General features: G+C 34.2%; 4 protein-coding genes and 4 long non-coding RNA genes across 9 annotated transcripts; 3 read left to right on the top strand and 5 right to left on the bottom strand.

Moving 5' to 3' along the window:
* Window positions 1-223: 223 nt before the first annotated feature.
* On the bottom strand, window positions 224-3,404 carry LOC124435055 (glycosyltransferase 1 domain-containing protein 1-like). Of its 2 annotated transcripts, none has more exons than XM_046985005.1 (13): window positions 3,095-3,404; window positions 2,875-3,023; window positions 2,698-2,803; window positions 2,577-2,628; window positions 2,409-2,445; window positions 2,269-2,340; window positions 2,161-2,198; window positions 2,025-2,094; window positions 1,864-1,913; window positions 1,739-1,782; window positions 1,223-1,346; window positions 883-981; window positions 224-802 (listed from the first exon to the last, which is right to left on the bottom strand). In XM_046985005.1, exons 1-13 carry the CDS (start codon window positions 3,169-3,171, stop codon window positions 653-655), a joined length of 1,068 nt encoding a protein of 355 aa, XP_046840961.1. In that variant the 5' UTR covers window positions 3,172-3,404; the 3' UTR covers window positions 224-652. The 2 variants fall into 2 exon arrangements, with proteins under 2 accessions (XP_046840961.1, XP_046840962.1); XM_046985006.1 differs by having other exon boundaries at window positions 2,698-2,782.
* Window positions 3,405-4,067: 663 nt separating this feature from the next.
* Window positions 4,068-4,707, bottom strand: LOC124434607. The gene is made up of 2 exons (XR_006944842.1): window positions 4,549-4,707; window positions 4,068-4,437 (listed from the first exon to the last, which is right to left on the bottom strand). It is a non-coding gene; the product is annotated as an uncharacterized LOC124434607 (long non-coding RNA).
* A 100-nt stretch (window positions 4,708-4,807) lies between these two features.
* On the top strand, window positions 4,808-7,538 carry LOC124434158 (translation initiation factor eIF-2B subunit alpha-like). Its single transcript, XM_046984041.1, has 10 exons — window positions 4,808-4,828; window positions 4,984-5,088; window positions 5,668-5,807; window positions 6,259-6,295; window positions 6,369-6,448; window positions 6,575-6,687; window positions 6,834-6,902; window positions 6,970-7,045; window positions 7,120-7,245; window positions 7,353-7,538. Exons 1-10 carry the CDS (start codon window positions 4,816-4,818, stop codon window positions 7,494-7,496), a joined length of 903 nt encoding a protein of 300 aa, XP_046839997.1. The 5' UTR covers window positions 4,808-4,815; the 3' UTR covers window positions 7,497-7,538.
* On the bottom strand, window positions 6,142-6,696 carry LOC124434159. Its single transcript, XR_006944705.1, has 2 exons — window positions 6,586-6,696; window positions 6,142-6,398 (listed from the first exon to the last, which is right to left on the bottom strand). It is a non-coding gene; the product is annotated as an uncharacterized LOC124434159 (long non-coding RNA).
* A 993-nt stretch (window positions 7,539-8,531) lies between the features above and the next one.
* On the top strand, window positions 8,532-9,796 carry LOC124435343. Its single transcript, XR_006945002.1, has 2 exons — window positions 8,532-8,742; window positions 9,310-9,796. It is a non-coding gene; the product is annotated as an uncharacterized LOC124435343 (long non-coding RNA).
* A 1,231-nt stretch (window positions 9,797-11,027) lies between these two features.
* On the top strand, window positions 11,028-16,642 carry LOC124433796 (protein phosphatase 1D-like). The gene is made up of 4 exons (XM_046983584.1): window positions 11,028-11,407; window positions 12,509-12,862; window positions 13,400-13,619; window positions 15,988-16,642. Exons 1-4 carry the CDS (start codon window positions 11,110-11,112, stop codon window positions 16,331-16,333), a joined length of 1,218 nt encoding a protein of 405 aa, XP_046839540.1. The 5' UTR covers window positions 11,028-11,109; the 3' UTR covers window positions 16,334-16,642.
* Window positions 12,134-15,793, bottom strand: LOC124433797. The gene is made up of 2 exons (XR_006944617.1): window positions 15,696-15,793; window positions 12,134-13,711 (listed from the first exon to the last, which is right to left on the bottom strand). It is a non-coding gene; the product is annotated as an uncharacterized LOC124433797 (long non-coding RNA).
* Window positions 16,643-16,785: 143 nt separating the features above from the next.
* On the bottom strand, window positions 16,786-26,715 carry LOC124433795 (sarcoplasmic/endoplasmic reticulum calcium ATPase 1-like). The gene is made up of 28 exons (XM_046983583.1): window positions 26,649-26,715; window positions 26,414-26,582; window positions 26,177-26,194; window positions 25,997-26,079; window positions 25,766-25,870; window positions 25,244-25,382; window positions 25,032-25,112; window positions 24,806-24,891; window positions 24,544-24,610; window positions 24,305-24,393; window positions 23,664-23,841; window positions 23,430-23,560; window positions 23,239-23,327; window positions 22,657-22,915; window positions 22,403-22,513; window positions 22,033-22,150; window positions 21,829-21,926; window positions 21,603-21,725; window positions 21,472-21,532; window positions 21,131-21,203; window positions 20,705-20,877; window positions 19,696-19,822; window positions 19,261-19,463; window positions 19,064-19,149; window positions 18,855-18,988; window positions 18,493-18,610; window positions 18,308-18,422; window positions 16,786-17,488 (listed from the first exon to the last, which is right to left on the bottom strand). The coding sequence occupies exons 2-28, from the start codon at window positions 26,529-26,531 to the stop codon at window positions 17,457-17,459; spliced, it is 3,015 nt and encodes a 1,004-aa protein (XP_046839539.1). The 5' UTR covers window positions 26,532-26,582; window positions 26,649-26,715; the 3' UTR covers window positions 16,786-17,456.

The raw sequence follows: 26,715 nt of genomic DNA, 5'->3' as shown, positions 1-26,715 counted from the left end.
AAAAATACAAATTTTATGAGCAATTCATGAAACCAATTCATATCAAAATAAGACGTGAATAACACTTGTTCACAGAAGCTAAAGGATAATCAAATCATTTGGTTGATGGTAGCAGGGAGGGAGAACGTTTACCCAAGTACTAATAATATGCATAAACGACCAGGTTTATTAAAGGTTTCTTGTGACTATTGAGTAACAATTAAAATAAAGAAAAGACAAATTATACCATATTCTGTAATCCATATACTTCTACAAAATACTTATGACAATTATACTATATACACAATTTTTTTTAAATTTAATTACTGCGTTGTTTCGATGCGAAAGACCTCATGGTTCATAAGAAATACCATTGTACATTGTTTTTAAATATACTTCATACCACACTACGTAGATACCATATTTTATACAATATTTTCATCATACTTTATACAACTCTGTGTATCATACTTTACACCATTGGAGTAAATAAAACGTTGGTTGGGGGAGATCACATACATATTATTCAGGTATGCCTGGCTCATTTCTTTAGAAAACGATGATACTTTCTGTCATAATTAACGCTTGATTAACGCCAATGCTTTACACATATTTTATAACATATTTATTACTTCATATCTTATTGCATACCATTCTCTATACGATGCGTCAGTCATTCCAACATTGTTTTAACAACAGATTTGTAAGTCTTTCCCTCTATCATCTGACAATGATTATTTACGATGTATTTTTTACCGCCTTTTTTTATTTTGTCTCGATACTCGTCGTCGTAAGCCACTCTCTTTGCTAACGACAAAAACTCCTTAAAAAACCATGGAAATTTATGATTGATAAAACATAAGAAAATAAGCGTAAGAGAGAGAAACTAAAATAAATTTTAACCTGTGTAGTTTCAAAAAGAAGTCCATTTTCCTCGTGTTTTATAAGGCTTTCATTGCCGGCTATTTTTCTAGCAATTACAGTAATTTCCAAATACATAGCCTGGCAAAATATCAACATAAATTTCTTAATTAATAAGAGCTTACATATCTTCTAAGATGTTAAAATTGCTTTATCAATTGCAGAAGACACTATATTTCATCACTAGCAAACAGGAAATGCCAAAATGAACATCTTATGACGACATTGACATTAAAGCAACATTTTTCTCATTCAATACAAATGATAATATAAAAGTTAAAATCAACATTTGATCATATTCAATACAGTCAATTCAACCAACCTCTATAATTGACGATGCCATTCCTTCACTTAAAGATGAATTTACCAAGGCAACCGTGTAATTCTTAAGGAATGCATAAAGTCGAGGTTGGGATACAGGTGGTAATACAACTACACCTGGGTACCTAAATGAACATTAACATTTTAAACTTGTACAACTATCATTGCATTTTTTAATGGCTATATGGCCTTTATAACTACCACTCAGTAACATGCTCGCTTTCTCATTTCATGCTACGATTATACCATTTATATCATGTCATGTACCCTCTACTTCACTATTCATACTACATATACTCTTTTGTGACCTTCTCCACCATTCATATTACTATAATATGTAGCCACCTTCTTCATTATTCATATCATGTCATGTACTACACTTCTCCATCATACATAGTACTATACTATGTAGCCAGCTTCTTTACCATTCATATCATATCACATACCCTTCACATTCACAACTCTTACCATGTCATGTTACCATCATTTCACCATCTATATCAAGTTATGTACCAACCTTTTAGCCTCATCTTTTACTGTCTTTGAAAACTCCAGATCTATCTGCAAAAAAAGACAAAACCATGTCAAATAATGCCAAATTTTTCTGAATAAAGGCTCTACATGATAAGAAGCACAATATACCTCTGGTCCAATTACTACCAAATGTATCCTGGAATCTTCACAGTGCCAGCCTTATATAAAATGAAATTACAATTGAAAAAAAACTAACAAGAGCAGGGACAGGCTTGTGAAATTAATTAAGAATAAGATAGAGCAAACATACAGTATAGTTTGTGTCTTACAAGAAAAACTGTTGAAAAGAAACATTGGATCCTTCACAGGTCTTAGACCAGCAACAAGAGTAAAGATGATCTAAAATATGATAATAACAACAAATTCATGTACATACAAGAGGAAAATGAACAAAAATAGATCTACCTTATTTTTCATTGGATAAAACAATTCCTTGTCATTTTCTAAAAAACAATCATCTTCATGAGACAAAAGGTTTACGCTAGTTGCAGCAAAGCCTGTGCTTGAATCAACCTGATATTTCAAGCAAAACTCTATCCATCTCATCTTCATCTTCGAAGTTGTGCAAAGGATATGTCATAACAGCTACAAAACATTTTTGAAGGTTCAAATAAATAAAAAAGTAGTCGTAATAGAACCTCATCTTATCCAACCTTGTGGTTGTATGAACAATTTTGTCTTGATGTCAGGCTGAAAACAAGATAATGAAAAATTAATATCAACATAATTTGAAAATCAATTTTTATGACAAATTAATGAATAACCACAGAGGTGGATAAAAAAAGATATACTATCTATGAAAAATCTTTAAAACGACTTGCCCAAACTTCTTCAGCTCGTTTTGCCATCACTTGTGAGAATGCCACAAGAAGTCTGCGATTTTTATAAATAGTAAAATCAGATAAGGAAAATAAAAGATTTAGAAAACAAAATAATATATACCTTGCTTTCTTTACCACCCTTGTCATCACTTTCAACCTGTTCCAGTTGTAGGTGTCTACATTGAGATCAGTACCACCAAATATGACTGAAAATGGTATTGATGAACCTAAAATGTTACAAAAGACTGTTCAATAATCATAAATTAAACAAATCATGAGTAGATATGAGCCAACAAACCTAAAAGAAGCCTTCCTGCCCGCCATAAATGAACACAAATTACACAATTAAATTTGTTTTCTAGCAAGTGATTTACAAAATCTTGGGCCTTATCAAAACTTGCAGTGTTCTTGAGTTCACAGATATAATCAGACTCCAAAAGATATGACCTTTAAAAAAAGTGATTCAAGTGAACAATCAGTCAAATTTTCTTTCTACTTTGACAACAGTTTATTTTTACCTGATTCTTCGAGCGGTGGTCAAATTCCCACTATAAGGAGTGAGTTTTGCTAGCAATACTATCTTTCCTTTAACCATGAGTTAAAAGTGTTTAACCATTTACGACACTGACTAAACTCTCACAAACAATAATTTACGCGTATCAAATGCCATTGCCCAACTGGTAGTTGGCATGACGCTATAGGAAAAGATCGCATTTCAAGGATGCTTCCGAAGGTCAAGGATCTTTTCAAAATGCTCAAAGATCAGAACATTATATACAATATACTAGACCCAAATCAACAATATTTTCTGAAAATAAACAAAATACAACCATTTCATCTCGGGGAGGGGGGGGTTCTAGGTCTTAATAACGAAACCCCGGGGTTGAATGCCCGAGAGCGATTTTTCACGTATTACTTGTTATAACTTAGCTACATGATTTCAATGAGCATTCAATCCATCATTCTATTATGGCCAAACTTCAATAAATCAGTGGACAAGTTTCAGTTTCATACCTTTAGAAATAAGAGGGAGGAAACTCCCAATTTGTTACAGACAAAAGAACAATCAGTGAAGGATATTCCACTTAGTTTCATCACTTGAACATATACCTAATGGTTCATCTTTATGTTCAAAGCAAATACGACAGAATTCTTATAAGCCCATTAAAAAACAACTGTCTGTACCTAATCTCTATATAGATTACTTATATGTGATGAAAACAGAAAATGTTTTTTCTTTTTAACTGTTTCTTTTCAAAGGAAAACATGGAAATAAAGCACAAAGTATCATTTCACTCAGCTGAAATATAAAATATTTCATACTTTTTAGCCAATTTTATTGGTTCAGAACTCAAAAATGCAACCAATAAAATGCTAGAACCTCATCAAAACTAGCCAATGAAATTAAGTCAACAAATAATCTTTAATACATGTCAATCACCTTTCGCAAGTTTATACAGCTTGATGCCTGAGAAGATTTAAAGTGAAAGGTAGTTTTGTGAAATTTTTATTAATTATTTAAAAGAAGGACTTCAAATGTCGAAAAATTCGATGACAAAAGCCTTGTTTGATGTATAGTTACATATTGTTTTACTTGTAAATATTATTCTATAAACATGCAAACTTTTATGTTATACTAGTAATCAATCAAAGATTATAAGACTATATTGAACAAGCACAAGTTGAACAAATCATGAGTAGATATGAGACAACAAACCTATAAGAAGCCTTCCTGTCTGCCATAAATGAAAACAAAATACAGAATTAAATTTGTAATCTAGCAAGTGGTGTACAAAATCGTGGGCCTTATCAAAACTTGCAGAGTTTTTGAGTTCACAAATACAGCCAAACTCCATATGACCTGAAAATGAAAAAGACAATTCACAGATTGATATTTAATAAAAATCATCGTAAAAATATTTTAAAAAGTGCTTAAACGCTTATAAAGTAGAAAAAAAGTGAACAATCATACGGTAGTCATAATTTTCTTTCAACTGTTACCAGAGTGACTGGGTCTTCGAGTGGTCGCCAAACTCAAACGATATCAATATAGCAATACTATCTTTCCTTCAGCTACAAGTGAAAAATTTAGAAAATATATCAAAACGACATATTTCAAGAAAAATGTGTCGTATATATATAAATTTTAAAAAATAAATATCAAAATGAATCAAACCATTTACTTTCAAATAAATCATGGTAATACTTCATGTAAACCCTTCTGATATACATTAACAATATGGCTGACATAGGTTAGTATTTTTTGGTAAACTAGTCATTAGATTACTATGATTTATTACGAGTATAAATATATATATCATATAGCATTATATTTTAATTAGTTATTATAACTGGTGCTAACTATTTTCCACAAAATGTACCGGCATATTTGTAATTGACTTATTAGATGTCCTAGCAAACTTTAAGAAATTGATGGTGGAAAACCCAGACACACCACAAGCAGTAGCGGCTATCAGTATTCTCATTGAATACATAAATCAATTGAACTCAGGTAAAAATTTGATATTTCGTGAAGATAATAGAATCTTCGACTTAAATAAAAAAAACCCCACATTTTCAAGGTGAATTGTAGCCTGCAAGTGTAGCCTTCAACGATTTAAAATTATGTTATCAGAGCATTGCAATTTATCTGCTTATATTTTTGTCGAAGGCTCTACAAAAATCTATGATAAATTTATCTCATTGCGCAATTACGATTAATAATAGTGGATCCTGCGTGGGTCAGTGGAGTAGTTCATTTTAAATTATAAATCAATTGCTCCGTAACAAACTATCGAATGAATTTAAACAAGGATTTAATCTTAAATAAATTGAAATGGTATATTGAATTGTAAAGATTTGGACGTGCACAATTTTTGCAACCGTAACTAAAGTTATATATTGCAACTTTGCAAATTTCTCTTTGGCTCTGTAAAATGACTCAATAAAGGAAGAACGAAAGTGGAGCAAAGTCCTGAACTTCAAACTCAGGATTTAACTTTCCTTTGTGTTTTGCCTCTCAAGAACTTACAATTTGACTTCTACATCGCTTAAAAAAGCTTAATTTGCAATGTTTTCGACTTTTCTTTAGCGGAGACGTTAGTTGAGCTTCGGGAAAAGCTAACAAGAGCAATTGATAAATTGACAAATATTGAGAGTTCCGTAGCATCTGTGGCCTCGGGATGCGATTTATTTCTTCGCTTTATCACCCTTACATCCTTAGATCACCCAGTAAGTAACTTAATTACCCTTACATCCTTATATACCCAGTAACGTATGTTGTTACCCTTACATCCTTAGACCACCCAGTAAGTATCTTAATCACCCTTAAAGTAATCACCTTAGGTAACTTTTTCACCCTAACATCCTTAGATACCCACTAACTTTATCACCCTTACATCCTTAGATACCCAGTAACGTACGTTATCACCCTTACATCCTTAGATACCCAGTAACGTACGTTATCACCCCTACATCCTTAAATCACCAAGTAACTTACTTTATCGCCCCTACATCCTTGGATTACCCAGTAACTTTATCACATAATTGATCACAAAATAAGAGATTAACACACTGTGAGTTTATTACATAACAAACATTGTGATTTACTAATTGGACTTATTACCAACTAGATAGCATGAAATTAAAACAATTTTAACAAAACTTTCAATACATTTTTAAGGATTTTCAAGAGTGCAAAAAATGTCTAGTTGAACGAGGTATTATGACGTGTGTCATTCATTTTTAACACTTCTTGTCCGTTGTAATTTCTGAAAAACGATCTCTTAACAGGAAAACTGTTTCTTGAAAAAGCTTCATCTTCTAGAAACAAAATAACTAAACTCTGTAAACATTTCATCAAAGACGGAGCTGTAAGCACTTCTACATTTATATATTTTTTTTTATAATACCTACTTGACCACTACGTTTGTTTTAATTTTTCATGAAAGAAGGTTTTTTGTTTTATGCAATTTACAAGAAACAAACATTTTTTACAGACGATACTTACGCATTCTCGTTCACGAGTCGTTCTAAAACTTCTTAAATCAGCGGCAAACGAAAAAAGACGGTTCAACGTGTTTGTGACAGAGTCAGCGCCAGATAAATCGGGGTAGCCAACTTCTTTAAGCCAGTCCTATTGATATATAATATATATATACATATGCCCCCCCCCAATTATCGATCTTTCTACGTCCATACTATACTCAATTGTCAATTAATATGTTTATGAATAGTTTTTCTTTAAAATCTCTGCAGTTATAAAATGCACCAGCAGCTGACAGAAGCCGGTATACCATCTACTGTAATCTTGGACGGTGCTGTTGGGTAGAAAATTTCTGACTTAGCTTAAATAACCGTTTATACAAGATCACTTCATTTTCAATAATTTTAGTTACATCATGGAAAAGGTCGACTTTGTTCTCGTTGGGGCTGAAGGTGTTGTTGAAAGTGGAGGAATTATCAATAAGGTTTAAACGTTTTCATATTTGCCTATAACACATTGAATAATTGAAAATGCTTTTGACAATTTGTTACTACAAAGATTGGCACTTATCAAATGGCTATCGTCGCAAAATCGGCTAATAAACCGTTTCACGTCGTCGCAGAAAGTTACAAGTTCGTTCGTCTTTACCCACTCAACCAACAAGACGTTCCCAATAAATGGAAGGTGAGAGTCATCAATTGCATGCAGTATTTAGTTGATCCAGTAACTGTAAATAGACATCACAGCAACAAAATATAATTAATTTTAATATGTGTAGTATATACTTCTAGTATTCCTATACATCCAATCCAAAGCACGAAGATCATCCTCTTGTTGACTATACACCTCCATCCTACATCAATTTGCTGTTTACAGATTTAGGTGTCTTGACACCGTCGGCTGTGAGCGATGAACTGATCAAACTTTATTGTTGAAATTGCATTGAGTTGGGTAATAAATAAAAATGTTTAAATTCAGGTTTTTGTGTCTTCTATTTATTTGTCTTGTTCTATCTAGAGCCTTAAAGCTGTGTTTTATCATTGTATCGATAGACGACAAATGATAAAATTCCTTGTTTTTTATCCGTAGCAACTAGCCAATCAAATTTGAGGATATATCGCTCTATCTTCAACCCTCAGCACAAATAAAATTGTTTACGCCAAAAATGGAAGGCATAAAAAAACACACTCGACAACATGACAGAAAAGAGTTTTTATTTTCAAGCTATCAGCTAACACAAATAACGCTTTCTTTAAATAATTGTCAAATACAATAAAAAGTTTAAAAACATCATTTCTTGCAAAACCTTTTCACGTTTTTAATAACGTATAAAGCAGTTAAAAATTAACCTTTGTAACTCGTAAAAACATATATACTTTTAATGAATGTCAAAGTTATCTGTCTAAAATTTGTTCAATATCAGGTCCAAGGCTCAACTATTCTTTTGCAGTTCTTTTTGATCTTTCCAAACATGCAAATATCACAATCAACCGTTGATTTCTTGAGCATTAGCCTCCGAAAGTCGCGCTTGAGCTTGCATCACTGCACGTCTTTGATCGACCAAATTGCAAAGACAACAAGGACAGTTTCGGTAAGGACAGTGAATCTTATGACCTTTCAATGCAACCCACACACCATGTGATCTACATCGCGAGCAATATCTCTGTCCAGGCATCTTTAAAACTTTAAAAGTTACTTTGTCAGCTAAAGACCATCTGGTAGTCGCAAAAACTCAGTTTGCAAATAGTCCACGAGGCTTCCAATCGGGCGTGCAGGCTGTACATGTTAAAATTGACGTAATATCGCGGGCATTTACAGTTTTTACTTCTTGTTTCATAACTTCTCCCCACACAGGAAAGAGAAAGTTATTATTAGATTGGTTTCAATAGAAATTATGCACACAAACAATACTAAATATTTCCTATGGTTACTAAAGTATGACCTCAATTATAGTCATTGTAAAGAGATTAACGAGATTAAGTCTACCAAGCGAATGCTGAACATTTTCGTAAAAGTGTTTCAACAGTTTTCTTATCTTGAAAATAAAAGATAACAGTAGCGGTGATTGCTACACTAGAGCAGGTTCTACAAACGCTATTTATTTGAGCAGATGTTCTTTGGTATTGTTTGGTGAAAATATCTTTTAATCTGTTATTAGAAATTACACATTGCTTCATAAAGGTGCGTACAAACTTTGATTGGGCGTTATAATCGATTAGAGAAGAATCATTGGACTAGTTAAGATATATTTCATAAGTAAGATACAACAGGAAGATAAATGATTGAACTCTGTCTGAATAAAAACATTGAATAGTGAAATATGGTTGCCCGGTTGCATCTTAGATTTATTTAATGACTCTGGTTTAGTCTTTCGTGGGGTTATCAATGTATCCAAAAACGTCAACATAAAATGGAAGCAAAGTAAGCGTGCTTTGTTACCGTTCATTAATTTCTAACAAATACACTTGACAAACATCAGTTATTGCATTAGCCATGTGGTAAACGACCTTTCTCTAACTCACTGTCAAGAATGAAAGCCAGAAAGTGGGTGATGTGAAAAAATTGTGGGATGATGACAACATAGGACAACAACATGTTTCTAAGGAGATAGGACATTCGAGATTAATGTAGTAAAATTATGCGAAAGTATTGAAGCGAAGAATTTGACCTTGGTGTGTGTGAGTATGAGGAAGGAAAGAAAGAAGGAATTTTACCTTACTAACTTGTTTTTTATAAAATTATACCTAGGTTTTGCAAACACAGTTACAATGGACACCACAGAAGTACTTCTTGTCATCTGCATTAGTTTGACAACAGTAAATCTTGTCGTAGTAAGTTTACTTTGCTGTATAGTACAAAGATATATTCGTCAAGCAACACGTGACTGCAAATTCAAGCCGAGCTATAATTTAGAAACTTCATATACGAAATGTAAGGTAGCATTAGATAATCATGCATTTGCTGGGGAGAAAACGATAGAAGTTAGAATGGGAACGGTACAAGATCAAGAAATGGAGCATACGAACGATGAACGGTTGAAAACATAAAGGAAAAAATAGACTTAACTGTAAAGCGCCATTTACTAATGGCGAAATTGCCAACGACTGAACATAGGGACTGTATATTTTCCAGCACCATGCCAAAACTCCCAGTGATCGAGAGATCATTTGCGACCATGTATAATTAATGTACGTAAATGAAAAACATATGAATAATAAAATTTGAAACAATAGTATTTTGATGAGCACGCTATTTTTTATGATATAGCTTTCACTTTAATGTTTACCACAACCAATTTTTGGGTAAATATAAATAACGACCTCACTACTGACCGTCCATCATCCATAGCCTACAACTTGTGACGTTAACGTGGAAAACGTTATTCCAAGAAGGGGAAGAACGAGGAAAGGTGAATTACGTGCACTTGTTATGAATACGAATGAATCAAGTGTTATAACGGCATTTGTTGAAAAGATTGTTTCCAAAATCTGAAGATCGCCATCACAAACGTATACAAACGGATTTATACCTCTAAAACAGTGCTTTCACCAAAAAGTTCATCAAGACTACACCAGGATCGTCCAGGACGACCTCTTGGTGTTAGTTGTGGTCCAACTCCACTGTTCTATTCACACGTTTAGCGCATGCGCATAGATCTACCAAAAAGATAGAGAAGTGTTTTACGTACTGGGATAGACTTTCCTGCTGTTTGTATTTTCTAGCATTTTAGCCAGACTCTCGTTCTAGCCGTTCCAGTTTTACATTTTCGACAGTTTTCGATTAAAATTTAGCTAATGACGTCTCCCTAGCAATCACGTTTTAGTGTTGTAGGCAGTAGGTAAGATACTTTGTAGCTTTTCACGGTCAGACCAAATGACTGTAGCTGCCAGGCAACGGCTACAGGAAAGCTAAACACTTCAATATTAGTCAGACCTCTCAACTCGCACGAGGGTGAGAATGACAAATTTTGTTTCTCTCTCGCGCAAAAGTCAATTAATCTCACACATTAGTAAATTTCTCTCAAATTGTTAACCAAGTATAGTAATTTCTGTATTTCTAAACTAACCTAAAGCTTTTGGTCAAATTTTTGTTAATAAATTGATACATTGAGATTAAGAACTAAATTTCGCTAACATTTTTGAAAAGCATACATGTTTTATTTTTTTTGTGAAATTGCTTTACAAATCTCATTTGGTAACGTATTTACAAAGGCAATATATTTTTTTAAATATGTTACCAAACGTCAAAAATCTGTAGGTCATTTGGCAAACATCGAGCTAATGTCTTTTACGGGCCAATCATTACCAACATGTTGAGGCATGGACAAAAGGTTTGCATCGTTTGTGCCCAAACCTGCCCAAACGCCACTGTAATGTGATTGGCTAAAATGAAAATTTACTTAGTTTTATTTAGTCTCTGATTGGCCTCTACAAAGCGGAAACTGTTCATATGTAAACAATATATACTGTCGCAGGAGGCGAACTTGAACGAACTAACGTAAAACACAAAAAGAAAATATTACGACTTTTGATACAAAATTCTGTCGAGATGTCTTCATCACAGTGTACTAAACTACATTTACGTCTTTCGGTAGAGACTAACCAAGGCTCGCGTAAAACGATGGAGGATTTTACGGCTGTTAAAATGGAAGCTCGTCAAGATAGCGAATGTTTCCTAGCCGTTTTTGATGGTCATGGGGGTCATCAAGCTGCCTTGTTTGCCAGAAAAAATCTCTGGAATACCATACGAAGTCAAAAGTACTTCTACTCCAATGATGCTGAAGAAGTTTGTAAAGCGATCAAACGTGCATTTGTCGAAGTGCACTCGGCAATGTGGAAGGAGAGAGGTAGAAATTTATGCATTATATAAATGATAAACAAGACAAATATCCGTGCCTTACACATAACCTTTCAAATGTGCATTCTGGTTACTTAATCATAAACTGCTTGGATTTTAGCTTGAGCATTTGCGCACTTGTTAGGTTCAAAGCATTTAGATTTTCGTAAATTTCGCCATCGAGTGTCAGTACTCTATAAACTTTGTATACCATTTAGTTTTCACTAAAGCATGTTGTATGTATACTTTATGGCTAAAGTCCCTACTTTTCTTCTTTACATTGCAATTGTCCTAAAGTGCACCGATACAAAAACGTCTTTGTTGCCTTCATATTGGATGCTGTAAAATACAATTTCAAACGAACATTATTGTTGAAAACTATTATCTTTTTGACAATTACGTATTATACAAATGAATGAATTTCCTCAATAAGCGATAGAGTAGGATGACAAACAGAAAGTTTCCAATTTCGAAAAGTAAAAACTGTTTTCATGTTCATCATAAGTTGCTTTGATCATCATTTTCTCAACAACTGCACTTCAAATAATGAATATTAATGCTTGCGCAATAAATAATTTGAATTTTTTAGCGTGACGTTTAACTGCCACGTTTTTAGCGCCAATTTTGAATGAGCCACATGCGTTCTTTGTTCTTAAATTAACAATTTAATTGCAAATATTTCGAAAGAGGACTGTTGGGTTTGATGCAGTGGCCATGATAAATAATCACACTGATGTCTGGAGGTTTTATTACATTTATTCCCACACGTAGAAGAAAGACTAGCACACGACAACTATCTGATACACATAATGATACAGCTATTTACATACGTGACGCTAAACTATGATTGGTCAGTTTATTTCCTCAGCTCTTGTTACAAATAATATCGATTACGTTTACAATCATTTCAATAATTAAACATGTAGGAAGTTAACACACACTTTACAAGATTACACATCACATGAGAGCATAACCTAACAAGAACCACAATATACACTTACGTTTTGCTGGCTGGCAGGCAGATTTGTTTGAGTGCTTTCAGACATAATTCTCATGTTCACATAAAAGTAGCTTGTAAGTGGTAGTATATTGATGATGGATTTTGTAATAGATTCATGGCCAAAGACAAAATATGGCACACCAAGTACAGCTGGGACAACAGCCTCGGTTGTTATATTGCGGGGTCGACTTATGTTTGTGGCAAATGTTGGGGACTCCAGAGTTGTTCTTGCACAAGACACGGGCAAAGAGAAGTTAAAGGCCATTCCTTTAACAATGGACCACAAGCCAGATGATCCTGTTGAAACAAAGCGAATCACATCACTTGGTGGACAGATAGGGAAAAGCAGGGGTGTTTATCGTGTTGCGTGGAACAGGGTCTGCCAGATAGGTCGACATCAAGGACCAGTTCTACGTAGCACAAAAATGGAAAACATACCCTTCTTGGCCATTGCAAGATCACTTGGTAGGGACAAATGGTTAAGAATGATTTATTTTGAAATTTATTTCTTACTTGTATGTACTTTAAAGTCTTATTTGAGACTTTATATTTTTGTTTTTTTTATGTTAGTCTTTAATTTATCAGTGGCACACCAGACGACATTTATACATTAACTAAAATCTGGAGATACTTGAATATATTTATATATTTATTAAACAATTACAATTTTGCAAAATATCTGGAGATTTTCTAAATCAATTATTGGTGGATATAAGATACATTAATGAATCAAATACTGAATGAAATGATCCTAAAATACTTTTATTGGCAGTTTTTAAATTTTACACCTCAAATGATGGTGGCTTTGAAATTTTATCATCATAATAATATCAAGCATTGTTAAGTTTAAACAATCAAAAAATTTGTGAACTCAAATTTTTAGACAAATTGTTAAAAATACAAGTCAAAATTGGGTAAAGGTGAACACATATTGGGGGGTGATTTGGAGAGTTGTAAATAATGGGTGTGTTGGCGCTATAGACGTTTACGTTTTTCTTTCAGGTGATTTGTGGAGTTTCAATCCCTTAGCAGGAGAGTATCTTGTTTCACCAGTTCCTGATGTGCACTACAGGCTTATTGATCCAAGAAAAGACAGGTTTGTGGTGCTGGCTTCAGATGGTCTATGGAATGCAATGAAGAACAAGGAGGTCGTACATTTCATAGACAACATTGAGAAGAACGACTTTGATGGTATTGATTGGAGAGATGATGTGACACACAGGTACAAAAACTACTTCTTGTTTATCATAGGAATGAACTTATAAAGGGTTTGAATAGACACGTGTTGCAATATCATGACTTTCAAGAATCAGCCTGTTAAAATGAAAGTAGCGTTTATTAAAGTGGTACTAAAACGAAAACTGAACGTTAAAAAATCATCGATTTTAGCATTCAATAGTTTAAACACATATCAATTATTGCTTTAGTAAAATTTAAGCAAAAATAATAGTATAACGAGGGAGTTATGAACATTTGAAATGTCTAATTTTCATGTCCGCCATTAAAATCGGCCATTTTGAATATTTGCAATCAGCAAAGGTCTGTGACGTCATATTCTTAACACGGCAAGAAGCGCACATTGGAAAGTATACAAAGTAATATATAAACAGAGCAAAAAAATGTCAAATTCATCGAGATCTAGCTCGCTTTCTGAGTCTTCGATCGAGACAAACGCATCAATTTCTTCATCGGAATTCATGACGGCAAATTCGGACGAATCTAATTCGGAAATTTTGCCATTTGCCGATAATATTGAACCGCTTGCTTCGCCCGATGAAATTGCTGAGTACGAAGCTGCAGTCGCAGAAGAACGGCAGGTTGAGGACATGCTGCAAGATCGTTTTGATGCCCGTGTTGATGTTACTTCATGGTAAGATGTCATTCTTAGTGTGTTACTTTGATCTGAATCGTCTGCCGTTAGCTATGATAACTTTATGGAAACATACAATTTGGCCAATATTAAAGGTGTGAATGTGGCCATTGTTCGTTGGATCTTGTTGTCAACCCTCAAGAGTGCCGATGCTGCATGGAATTAGAGCAATGCCGTGGCAAAATGAATCAGTTCGAAGTCGATGAAAGAAAATGCATTTTGGATCACCCTGGCTTTAACGAAGTTTGCCTGAACGAATTTGTTCTTCAAGCAGCTTCGTTAGGTTTAAAGACCAAAGGTCATCGCAGTTATGCGACCGTTTTTCGAGATGGTCAAAAGACCAGAGAGGAGTAAGCCTTTTTCTTTGTGAAAATTCTAAAAATATTATTTTGTGCGCCTGCGTCTATGTTTACTTGAGCCGTCTATGTCATACCACCCAAATGGAAAAAACGCTCAAAACAATCATCCGAGAAGTGATTCGAACAAATCATAAATCGAATTTCGCGCGAACTCGGATTAAAGTTTGCGCGCTTCGTCTCAACAAATTTAACCCAAATTCTTCTTAAAGACTCGTCGTTTGGGCTTATATGTAATGAAATGCCTGTACTTCTATCAGACGTATTACTGCAATCTTGCACGACACAGCGTGTTGAAGGCATGTTAAAAAAATTGAGTTATACAACCTTTTATATCTCTATTTGTATATAGTGTTATATTGTAAACAGCCGCGAGTTAAGAATATGACGTCACAAGCACCTTCCTTCTTGAAAATTCAAATACGGCGCATTTTAATGGCGGCTCTTAAAGTACAAGTTTTATCGCTACGTAACTCGAGCAGCATTAAATACATTGCGCTAAAATTTCGCCAGAAGAGATTTTTTTACATACACTATTAATCTATGAAAAAAAAACGGTAGGCAAAATTTTCGTTTTAGTACCACTTTAAGGCGTAAACAATAAAATATGAAATTATACTATACACCTACTGATTACTTCTCTTCAAGGCAGTATCTTATAACTCTACTGCTTAAAAATGTGAGTGGGACATCTTGTGGAAAGATATTTAAACATTTTGGATGTTTAAATACAGTAATGTTTCATAGGTTTTATTTTGAATAATCGTTTTACTGACTTTGAGTGTGTAATATAAAACAAAATCTTACACCCGGTAACTTGAAGATAAAATTCTGTTCTTTATGAATCAATGATCTCACTAACATCTCAAGACGTACCCCATCCCTGCCCAACCTTTCTTATTTAAAGAAATAGCCCAGCTCATACTTCAAGATAAAAGCATTAGATATTGATGAGCCATGATGCAAACCATCATTTAAATAATACAAAATGTCACTAGTACGAATGTCACAAAAAACAAATTCGAATGTACATTATTGGAACACGACGGTTTGCTTATACCTTACTAATTACCTGGAATTTCTCGTCTGAAAATCTCTGTCCATTACAAAGAAAGGCGGTTGTTTTTCACTTGCAAATCTCAATAACAAGATTGCCACGCCACACGTGTGTCACTCAGCGACAATAACCAATAGAAAATAAGAGACCTGAATAATTAAGTGACTATTAGATAATAACTAAACTGTTATTTCGCGCCACCAATCATCAGTTAAATCACATAACTCCCCAGTTAAATCACATTTTTCTTTCACAACTACAAACGCTTTCTACAATTAACATTCATAGCTTTAATTCATTATCACAGATTAACATGTCGCGCTCTGGCCAAATGGAGGGAACGTAATCTACGTGCAGACAACACCAGCGCCATTGTCGTCTTTTTTGACGAGTATGAAAAGCAGGTCGCTCCCTACATTCTCTACACTCCACTAAGTGACGCTGAAACTGAACTTGGTGAAGAAACACCGAATCTCTCCAGAAGCAACTCGTCGGTCGAAACAACCAATAACGAAGAAGTTCAACTCAAGCGAGAGGATGCTGTTGTCGGTCTAACGGCTTTATTAGAAAGGAACAATAAGAGACAAAATTCCAGTAACATAGACAATGAAACTGAAAGAGAAATTAAGAGAATCATACTAAATGATGATTAGCGAAGACATTCATAGTCAATCCTAGGCTTTGATTCACTCGAAGGAAATTTGAACCAAAATTTTTTTGTAATTTGACAACCACGGCAAATTTTGGTTCAGAATTCCAACCGTACATCTCCAGAGAGTTCCAAATGAAATAGGGGATGAAGTCACGTATATACAAAACATCATCGGCCATTTTTGAGCTTGACCTGAAAGTGATCATCATATGTACATAAAAATGACTTTTGGTTTTTATTTTATAATAAAACGACTATTTTATTTTTTTTTAGCATAGTTGAATAAACAAACGAATTAAGTTATTACAAATATGTTAAGAATTTCAACGTTTTTTGTGTCGATGGTTATTTAAAATGTTGGCCAAAATGTCCTCTGAACGGAAGATGCATACTGCATTGTTTAATGTGTTAAATTGTGTGTCGCGCGTAACGAAATAAAACATTTTTAGCAAATACCATTGATAAAATATCCCTTTTATTAATTGTCAATTTCAAATAAATTTACAATATTTTATAACATATTGCAAAAACAGTTATAAGCGAAGATAGTTTTATGTTATAAAAATAAGGAGTTGATTACATGTGAAGAGTTGCTTAGGAAAATGCTTTATGTGTTACATGACATGGTCATACACACCAATGAGTTGGCTTTTGTTTCGTAGCTACGTTAAATCGTAATTTTGGTAAGTTGAAATCATTGAAATGGTCAATGAGGTAAACTCCCCCCCCCGTTACGCATGCGCTGTAATGCGGATGTAAAACCCTAAAGGTTTAATATTGGACTTAAATCGCCGACACGACGTAAGCAACTCAAACTAATCAACCCCTAAAAGAACATCTTCAATCGATGGTATAATAGAGAAGTCTTATGGACAAAAGAAAACCCAACAGCTGAATTACCCGTTACATTACTTCAATCCACTGCTGTGTAAGATGGCTGCAATATGTTGGTTCCTTGAGGAAATTACGAGTGCTTGCCTGTTTTCAATAAATTACACGCAACTTCCGACGACCATATTGCAAATATATAAATAATTTTCGAGTGAACGTTTTATAGTTACACGGAACAAACAATGCTTTTGTTTGAGTATTTATGTCCAACGATAAAGCTTATCTAAGGCACCTTAATCGTTCTTCACTTTTTGATGATCGACACCTAAAAACAAAAAGCAATCATGATTTTTTTTAAAGAGCGTTCCCCTCCCCCTAAACTTTCTGACCTTTCAACTCTTTCTCTACTAGTCCTACACATAAATATCTTCCATTTTAATCACCCTAATTCTTGCCTTTGCCTGTTTTCTAATTGTCGAGCCTTTTCACTTCGTATTACATCAAAAAACATCACTTTGTCCCGAGTCTACCTTCGTCTTTCAAAGTTCTCGAGTCTACCTTCGTCTTTCAAAGTTCCCGAGTCTACCTTCGTCTTTCAAAGTTCTCGAGTCTACCTTCGTCTTTCAAAGTTCTCGAGTCTACCTTCGTCTTTCAAAGTTCTCGAGTCTACCTTCGTCTTTCAAAGTTCCCGAGTCTACCTTCATCTTTCAAAGTTCTCGAGTCTACCTTCGTCTTTCAAAGTTCTCGAGTCTACCTTCGTCTTTCAAAGTTCTCGAGTCTACCTTCGTCTTTCAAAGTTCTCGAGTCTACCTTCGTCTTTCAAAGTTCTCGAGTCTACCTTCGTCTTTCAAAGTTCTCGAGTCTACCTTCGTCTTTCAAAGTTCTCGAGTCTACCTTCGTCTTTCAAAGTTCTCGAGTCTACCTTCTTCTTTCAAAGTTCTCAGTCTACCTTCTTCTTTCAAAGTTCTCCAGTCTACCTTCGTCTTTCAAAGTTCTCGAGTCTACCTTCTTCAAAACTTAACTTAACCTCTAATTCCTTTTCAATTTAAACACAACCGTATAGTTGAATGGCAATAAATCAACTCGGTAAGAATTCCTTCCCTATATCACTTTTACAACATGTGTTATTGCTCATCAAACCTACCGATAAACGTCCTCGATATAAACTTCAGGATTTCGTCTAAAACTATTACAGGGAACGAGATTTTCAGCACAGTTATCCATTCTGTCATGTTAAGAGGTGTTATACGGAAAATAGTCTAAAGAACAATAAAATTTCACAATTTACGGAATGGACATTTCAATTGCAGTAAAAAATTAGGTGCTTACGTTGGTAAAATTAAAGTAGAGGATTACAAAGTGCATTAAAAACGATGCAAAAATTGCGGTCACCAAAGAAGGATTCTGCCATGGAGGCATTGCGAGCAGACTCTGGTTCTCACTTAAACTAAAAAGAAACGAAACACAAACAAAGCAATAAAAATTTGTCGATGCGTAAAGGCACACTGATTTTCATACTGCAATTTTGATAAATTGTTTGACACCACATATGACATGAAAAGTATGCAATAAGAGAAAAGATATAATCCAATACAATGACTAAATACAGCGAAATGAAATATTTACTTCATTAGATAAAAAAGCAACTGAAGACAAATATCGATGAATGCATGCAAATGCTGATTACAAACCTGTTAAGCGCATTAAACATTTCAATAGTAACAAGAACTGACAAAGCCATTGTCATGGGATGAAGATCGCTGAATATTGAACAATCAATGTTTGCAAAAGATTTTTTATCAATACTACATTGCATATGATGCGTCTAAAACAGAACCAATGAACGAAAACATTTGAATGACACTAAAACGGACGATAAAACAACGACAAGAAAACCCACCAGTTGATAATAGTTCATTTGTGGTCCACCTTCGTAATACATAAACCACCACGCTGAAGCAGCTACAGTAGCCGCACCAACATATACTACATAAAAATGAATACAAATCATCAAGTACCAATTGTAAACCTGATGGCATTTCAAAAATAATTCGTACATAATCATCTCCTCCCCCCCCCGTTGCCCCACAAACCCACCTCCTATAATAAGATATCTAAAAAACAGCCATCCATTTATCAACGGTTCTTTGGACTTTCGAGGCGGTTTTTCCATGATGTCCAGATCAGGGGGGTTAAAACTGAGAGCAGTTGCAGGAGGACCGTCTGTCATAAGATTAACCCACAATAACTGAACTGGAATGAGAGCCTCGGGCATACCCAACGCCGCAGTCAAGAATATACTGGCAAAAAAAATACAAAAACAATCCCAGTTAAATGTTTGCAGTTGAAGTAATAAAAATACCTGTATGTATTATAAACTTTAGCAATTACAGTGGCGAGGTTTTGAATGTGACTTAAAACACGACTAAACATTGAATTCTAGGTAGTAAAACTTGACATTATACAGTATTGTATATGTATTGGATAGGAAAGATTATTAGTATTATTCACATTGAGCCATCTCATGCGTACCTAACAACTTCTCCAATATTTGATGATATAAGATAGCGAATAAATTGTTTGGTATTATTGTAAATGGCTCGACCTTCCTCTACAGCCGCAACAATGGTTGCAAAATTATCGTCAGCAAGAACCATTTCTAAAAGTGGTGAAACAGTTAAGGATTCTACACATAATTTATAACAATATTTTATTGGTGATCAGAATCACAATCAGAACTACTCATTGTAAAGCAGATATTTGTACGATAGTTTACGTATAATGACTTGGTACGAGAAAACCTCGATAAACCAAATGCATTGATAACTATAAACTATGATGATGTACATATATAAGCTTCAGCTCATAGAATGGATCGACTGGTTAACATCATTTCACCGCTTCATAAGAAATCACGTGATCCTCATAGAATGGATCGACTGGTTAACATCATTTCACCGCTTCATGAGAAATCACGTGATCCTCATACAATGGATCGACTGGTTAACATCATTTCACCGCTTCATGAGAAATCACGTGATCCTCATAGAATGGATCGACTGGTTAACATCATTTCACCGCTTCATGAGAAATCACGTGATCCTCATAGAATGGATCGACTGGTTAACATCGTTTCACCGCTTCATGAGAAATCACGTGATCCTCATAGAATGGATCGACTGGTTAACATCATTTCACCGCTTCATAAGAAATCACGTGATCAACGTATAATTGCACTTCAACGGTATGACTATGCCTAGGTAGTATTTTATAAGGATTCGAAAATACAACAGTTCATGTTTAATTTTATCAACTTGAATCTCCTATGGTCAGTCGTGACATTCATAACCAACGTCGCTGTATTTAAAACGTATTTTTTACAGAACATCAACAATTTCTTCAGAATGCATTGCATGAAATATCCGACAGTAATTACATCCTAAATGATAAATCATTAAAAACCTTAATACCGTTGACGTTAAAAATTAATATCACAAAAATAACAATCCACCACAATCCACATAAATACTCGAAAGGATACCGGATGCAGTCTTTGCAACCGCCGTCCCAGACCCCATTGCGACACCAATTTCGGCTTTCTTTAAAGCAGGTGCATCATTCACTCCATCACCAGTCATTGCAGCCACGTGACCGTCGTCCTGGAGATATTCCACAATACGACTTTTGTGCGTGGGTTCCACGCGAGAGAATAACCTTCAAATAAGTAAACGTGATTTAGTAAAGTGTGGCAAGTTATGACAATTTTGGGAAAAAGATTTGTAACCATTATTCACATATATTTAAACGTTGATTAAAGAAAAGCACAAATTAGCTATGGCTGACTACACTAAGGTACACTCACAATAGTTGATTACAGTAAAAATACATGATAAGACATGTAAGTGGGAAAAAATATTCTCTAACAGACTGATATTCATAAAGAATAAAACCAATCAACAGTGTCTACCTCGCCTTTCTACAAGCTTCACGTTGACCTTCCTCTGATAAATCATCAAATTCACGTCCAGAGAAAGACAAACCTATGAGAAAGTAAGATAAAAAACGTCATATATTACATGATCCATTGTTTTGTTGGGTGATAACAACAGAGATATTATTTGCATGTTTTGAATTGTATAGACGTAACAAAACGATTTTCATGATAATATAGCCTGACTGGGCAATGTTGTTTGATTTTCATGCAATATCTTATAAAAAATAACCACATACATAAACACAATTGTTGAAAACTGTACATCATCATTAAAAGAAATGTCTACTATAATTCTCATCAATGTTCAACTCTACCTTCAGTGCTTTCTTTGCTACCAAACACTCCAATCCTTCTACATATAGCCTCAGCAGTACCCTAGTGCAATAGAAACAACGAAAATAAAGTAAACATTCAATTTTCATTATGCAATTTATGTATAAATTACCTTATTATCACCAGTAATAACAATGACACGTATACCAGAATTCTGACATCTTTTTATTGAATCAACGACCTCAGTTCGTGGTGGATCCAACATACCAACAACGCCAACAAATGTCATACCAGTCTGTATAATATACACACAATCATAATAACATGTGAAGGAAAATCAATCAATAAAGAACACAGAAATAGAATGTTGCCTATTGATGGGCATAATATGTACTTACTTCATATTTAGTAACATCACTTGTTTCTAAATCCATTTTCTCTTTTGCTGTAGGTTTATCAATAGTGGCAAGGGCTAAGCATCTTAATGTGTTTTCGCCTGAAATCAATTTACAACATCATCAAAAGTTTTCAATGTTCACTAGACTATGTTTACAACTAGAGAAATGCTGTGTGATCAACATAAGAATAATGACAACACATACCTGTTCCATAAACTTGCACATTATGTAAAATTTCCTCCTTAACAGCATCTGTCAAAGGTACAGTTTCTTTGCCAATACGAACATAATCACAGCGATCTAAGATACTTTCAGGAGCCCCCTGAAAGGTAAGAAACAGAATAGAAGAGCAATGTAACAATTTAAAACAACAAATGAATTGAGATGAAAAGATAAAGAGACATGAGAAACCAAGGTGTAAAGAAAACATCATGTTGTCTAATTATGATTTACCATTAAAAAATTCAGAAAGTTGAAAATATATTCTTTAAAGAAATTGAATCTTTTTTTCAATTGTCACCATTTGTGCATGTCTTCAAGTCAAGCATAAATGAACAAAATACATGACACCAACCTTAACAAACATTTTTGGTCCTGAACTAGGGGAGATTTCTCGTAGTCCATTTTTTGGTAGACAGTACACACTCATTGACTTCCGATCACGAGAAAACTCAAACGTGAAGTCCTTTCAATAGACAAAAAAAAAGCTAAATATCATGATTTGAAGCATAGAAATATGATTAAACAATTAGTGACTATAAGCTCAACTATTCTGAAATAACAATTGTCCAAGTGGTAGAGCAATATTATAACTATGTAACAGCAAACCTTTGTGAAATACTTTGAAATTTCACAGCCACATGCATTGGCAAGCTGATGAGGATCTTTCCCTTTGAGATCAACACCAAACACATTTAGCTTTTCAACAAGAACGGCCAAAGCAGTTTCAGTGGCTTCCCCAATTTTCTCGTAACATTTCTTAGAGTCATTATAATCAACACCAGAATCATTACATAATGAACAGATGAATGAAAGTTCTTCAATGGCAGGAAAATCTTGGATGTTTACTGGTTTGCCATTTAAAGTCCTATCGATGATACAACAATGAAAGTTATAACTCAATATTCTATCTTACGTGTATTCCAACACATATACTGATCAGTGACTTTTGATGAGAAGTCAAAAACATTAAGAAATTTTCTTTGCATCTATAGGCAGGCAACAATATTTCATAATTTTTTTTAAATTTCCTTTTAGTCGGCTAAGTACATAGTGATATTTCTTCAAGTTGAAAATCCAGCCACTATTTATCAATACTTTTACCACTAACTTGTCAAAAAAAACACATTGCTTATGTGTGAGTGCTCATCATGAAAAGAAATTTAATTATTTACAAAATTTACCACTTACACATTTCCCTTGGGTGCGTATGTTGTACCGCTGACGTCAAAATGATGTAATGTTGGTATCGTGCCTTTCATCTCATCTAAAATAAAAAACTGGGATACAACATAAAAATGAGGATTTCATTTGGAAACAGAAATGATATTTTACATAGAAAAAGCCAACATTTACAACTACAAATACGTAAGTGTTCTCACCTTGCAAACAGACATCTGATTGGTTGTCAAAGTACCAGTCTTATCCGAGCATATGATGGATGTACAACCAAGAGTTTCCACTGAAGGTAAACTTCGAACAATAGCATTTTTCTTAGCCATTCGTCTTGTTCCTAACATAACAAAACCAAGATCAATTTGTCATTGAGAACATTTAAGCAGCTCCTGCCCGAGACAAAACTTACATAGGAAGGGGTAATAATGAAGTAAACTTACCCAGTGCCAAACATATTGTCACAACAGCAGGTAAACCCTCGGGTATGGCAGCAACAGCTAAGGCTACAGCAATTTTAAAGTAGTAAACAGCACCCTTGATCCATGAGCCACCATGGATTGGATCATTAAAATGGCCAATGTTGATGGCCCACACAGCAATACAAATCAATGTGATGATCTATTTGCCAATAAAAATCATATACTAAATATCATTATGACTTTCAATGGAAAGTGAACGCATGCCTTTTGTTAATTAGGTTAATAAATATCAGACATTGGAATTTTATGAAGATTAGCATTTTGCGTTTTTTTCCCTGAGACAATTCAGAGCAAAGAAGAACACGTTGAAAACAAACATTACAGTTTAATAAGACATTGAAAAAACATATGAATAAAGTTGACAGCAAGTTCAAATTAATGAGCTTAAAACCTGGTGGAGATATGCATTCACGTTGTGAAAACTCAGTGAGAAACAGCTTGTAAAGATCAGATTCAATTAGCTCTCACTCATACGTTGATGGAGTGAAGGGGAATCTTTTGATCATCATATCCAACAAGCTGTTTCAAACATAAACACTAAAACATACAGTGTTGCCATAAGAGAATGACGTAAGAATTCAAAAAAACAATTGCTTGCTCACCTTGGAAAGTTGCTCCCCAAACTCATCAAGTTTGCATTGCAATGGAGTTTTCTCAGAGTTTGTCTCTACCATTTGGTCTCGAATTTTACCTAGTGATAAGGAGTACATATCAGGTAGGTTATACAGTACAAGAAGAATATGTATTATTACATTTACAATGTATCTAGTAAAACCAATATAAAGAAAATCTTTAGAACTTTTGCTACGCACATACATTTTATAATTGTAAGGGAACTAACCTATTTGTGTGTTGCAACCAATTCCACACACAACACCAATGGCACGACCAGCAGAAATGTTTGTACCCTTGGGCAAAAACATTGAAATTCTTAGCATATTGTGTTTGATTAAAAATTTTGATGTTAGATAAAAGTGTCATTTCAGATGGTAGTGCATGATAAAATATAATCATTTCATTCATTTTGTAACATTTTCTTTCATCATCAACAACATTAATAATAAATATTTTTTCTAATCAAATTTACATAATATCATACATACAGAAAATAACATGTTTGTCTTATCTTGGTTGACAGCACGTTCATCAGGTATTACATCAGTATGTTTTAAAACACTCACACTTTCCCCTGCAGTAGTAGAGATCAAAAAAAGATGTAAATAAAAACACAGCTTCTCATAAGCTCTCCATAACTAATCATTTACATTGGATCATTTAAGAAGTTGAAAAAGTCAATCTAAATTTTTAAAAAAAATGCCTATTACAGACCTGTTAAAATAGACTGATCAATTCTTAAAGTAGTTGACAAAACTGAAGTCACACGAATGTCAGCAGGAACTTTGTCTCCAACTAGAAATATGAACAAAACCAAAATAAGATCAGTTGAAGAAATTTTGCCACAGTTAAAATGGTTCAATTGCAATTGCTAGGTGTATAAATGAAAACATAAATCATTTGACAATCAACAGTCTGTTTAATACCTGCAACATGAACAACATCACCAGGAACAAGTTCCTTTGCCTTAATTTTCTGAACACCAGATTTACTCTGCCTCACCACTTTGGCAATTTCTGGTTCATATTCTTTTAAAGCTTCAATAGCACTTTCTGCATTTAGTTCCTGTAGGAAACAAAAACTATAAAACCTCAGCCTTTTAATTAAACTTGAGGATGTGGTGATAGGGAAGACTGGCTCAAGCCACAAAAAGGGGAAAGGAAAAAATTATACATAATTAATGTATAGCTGTGCCAAACATGGGAGTTTGACTTTTTTGAATCAATTGGCCATTGTATGCTGACTGGGTTTTGAGAAAAATAAACACAGACAACTCACTATACAATCTTGTATCAATAAAGAATAAGTTATCAAATGCTGAAATGTTGTTATCACATTTATAATTCAAGTGAGGTGTTTAGGGATACGGCGAGGGTTTTAGGGATATAATGGGGTGTATATGAACATCACAAAGTTTGTTTTGCTAAAGATATATACAGAAAACACACCTGCCAAACTCCTATTACAGCATTTAAAATGAGTATGACTAAAATGACAAGTGGTTCAACAAATGCAGTTGTTCTATCTTCACTATCTTCAAATAAAGCCAACACCTGTTAAATGAAAAGAAATTACGGTATAAGCTATAAGCATGAAAATATCAACAGTCTCAAAAATTTATAAAAAAATTATTTGTGAACAGCCTTGAAAATTTATAAAAACTTTATTAAGAAACTTACAAAAGATACCACTGCAGCTAAAAGTAGAATTTTTACAAGCAAATCGTCGAACTGCTCAAGGACTAGCTGCCATATAGGTTTGCCTAAAGAAATCGGTTTATCTTCCTTCAAAATCCAATGTTCTTCAATGAAAACTTAATTGGCGGAAAAAATTTCAAAGTTTTACCACACAAAATTTACCTTCTTCAGCAGGCATTTCTGTACAGACAGCGAGCATTTAAAGAAAAATAAAAAAATCAGTTAATGCCGTAACTAAATGCATGAATTCAATGAGTTACACATAAAAGCTTCTGAAAGGGCAAAAATAAAGTCAGTGGGTATTAACAGACCGGCGAACCTAGATGGAAGACTCGTATACATTTTACTTTTCCGCATAGCATTTAGGCACACATGGCGTATTTCAACAAATATAAATACCATTCGGGCCATATTTGTCTTGATTAATCTTTACTTGATCCAAGCTGAGTCCACTCGATTCGCTCACTTTGAAATGTTCAAACATTTGCTCCACACTTTTCGTGTGGGCTAAATCCATTATAAATCCAAGATACACCTGGAGTAGGCACGTTTAGCCAAGATAAGCTATCTAAACCATTAAAACATAAGTATAATGTAACGAATTTGACGGTAGTTAGAAATGACAAAAACTTACTCAAGCTGCGAACATCGTGGCAAGGAAATATGTATGAACCATGAAGAAACACACACACACGCTGGAC

This window comes from Xenia sp. Carnegie-2017, unplaced genomic scaffold (assembly GCF_021976095.1).
Source record: "Xenia sp. Carnegie-2017 unplaced genomic scaffold, XeniaSp_v1 HiC_scaffold_14, whole genome shotgun sequence".
In the NCBI taxonomy this organism is placed as follows: Eukaryota; Metazoa; Cnidaria; class Anthozoa; order Malacalcyonacea; family Xeniidae; genus Xenia; species Xenia sp. Carnegie-2017.
This window is presented reverse-complemented; position numbering and strand designations above follow the sequence as displayed.

Excerpts from the sequence above, each read along its gene's own strand:
- LOC124433796 (XM_046983584.1), top strand. The coding sequence starts at position 11,110 with ATGTCTTCATCACAGTGTACTAAACTACATTTACGTCTTTCGGTAGAG. Across the intron at positions 11,408-12,508 it reads GGCAATGTGGAAGGAGAGAG|ATTCATGGCCAAAGACAAAA; the intron begins GTAGAAATTTAT and ends ATTTTGTAATAG. Across the intron at positions 12,863-13,399 it reads GGCCATTGCAAGATCACTTG|GTGATTTGTGGAGTTTCAAT; the intron begins GTAGGGACAAAT and ends TTTTTCTTTCAG.
- LOC124433795 (XM_046983583.1), bottom strand. The coding sequence starts at position 26,531 with ATGGATTTAGCCCACACGAAAAGTGTGGAGCAAATGTTTGAACATTTC. Across the intron at positions 25,871-25,996 it reads TAGCTGCAGTGGTATCTTTT|GTGTTGGCTTTATTTGAAGA; the intron begins GTAAGTTTCTTA and ends TTCATTTAACAG. Across the intron at positions 20,878-21,130 it reads GAAGCTTGTAGAAAGGCGAG|GTTATTCTCTCGCGTGGAAC; the intron begins GTAGACACTGTT and ends ACTTATTTGAAG.
- LOC124434158 (XM_046984041.1), top strand. Across the intron at positions 5,089-5,667 it reads CATAAATCAATTGAACTCAG|CGGAGACGTTAGTTGAGCTT; the intron begins GTAAAAATTTGA and ends ACTTTTCTTTAG. Across the intron at positions 5,808-6,258 it reads TTACATCCTTAGATCACCCA|GATTTTCAAGAGTGCAAAAA; the intron begins GTAAGTAACTTA and ends TACATTTTTAAG.
- LOC124435055 (XM_046985005.1), bottom strand. The coding sequence starts at position 3,171 with ATGGTTAAAGGAAAGATAGTATTGCTAGCAAAACTCACTCCTTATAGT. Across the intron at positions 3,024-3,094 it reads ACCACCGCTCGAAGAATCAG|GTCATATCTTTTGGAGTCTG; the intron begins GTAAAAATAAAC and ends CTTTTTTTAAAG. Across the intron at positions 982-1,222 it reads TGGCATCGTCAATTATAGAG|GCTATGTATTTGGAAATTAC; the intron begins GTTGGTTGAATT and ends ATATTTTGCCAG.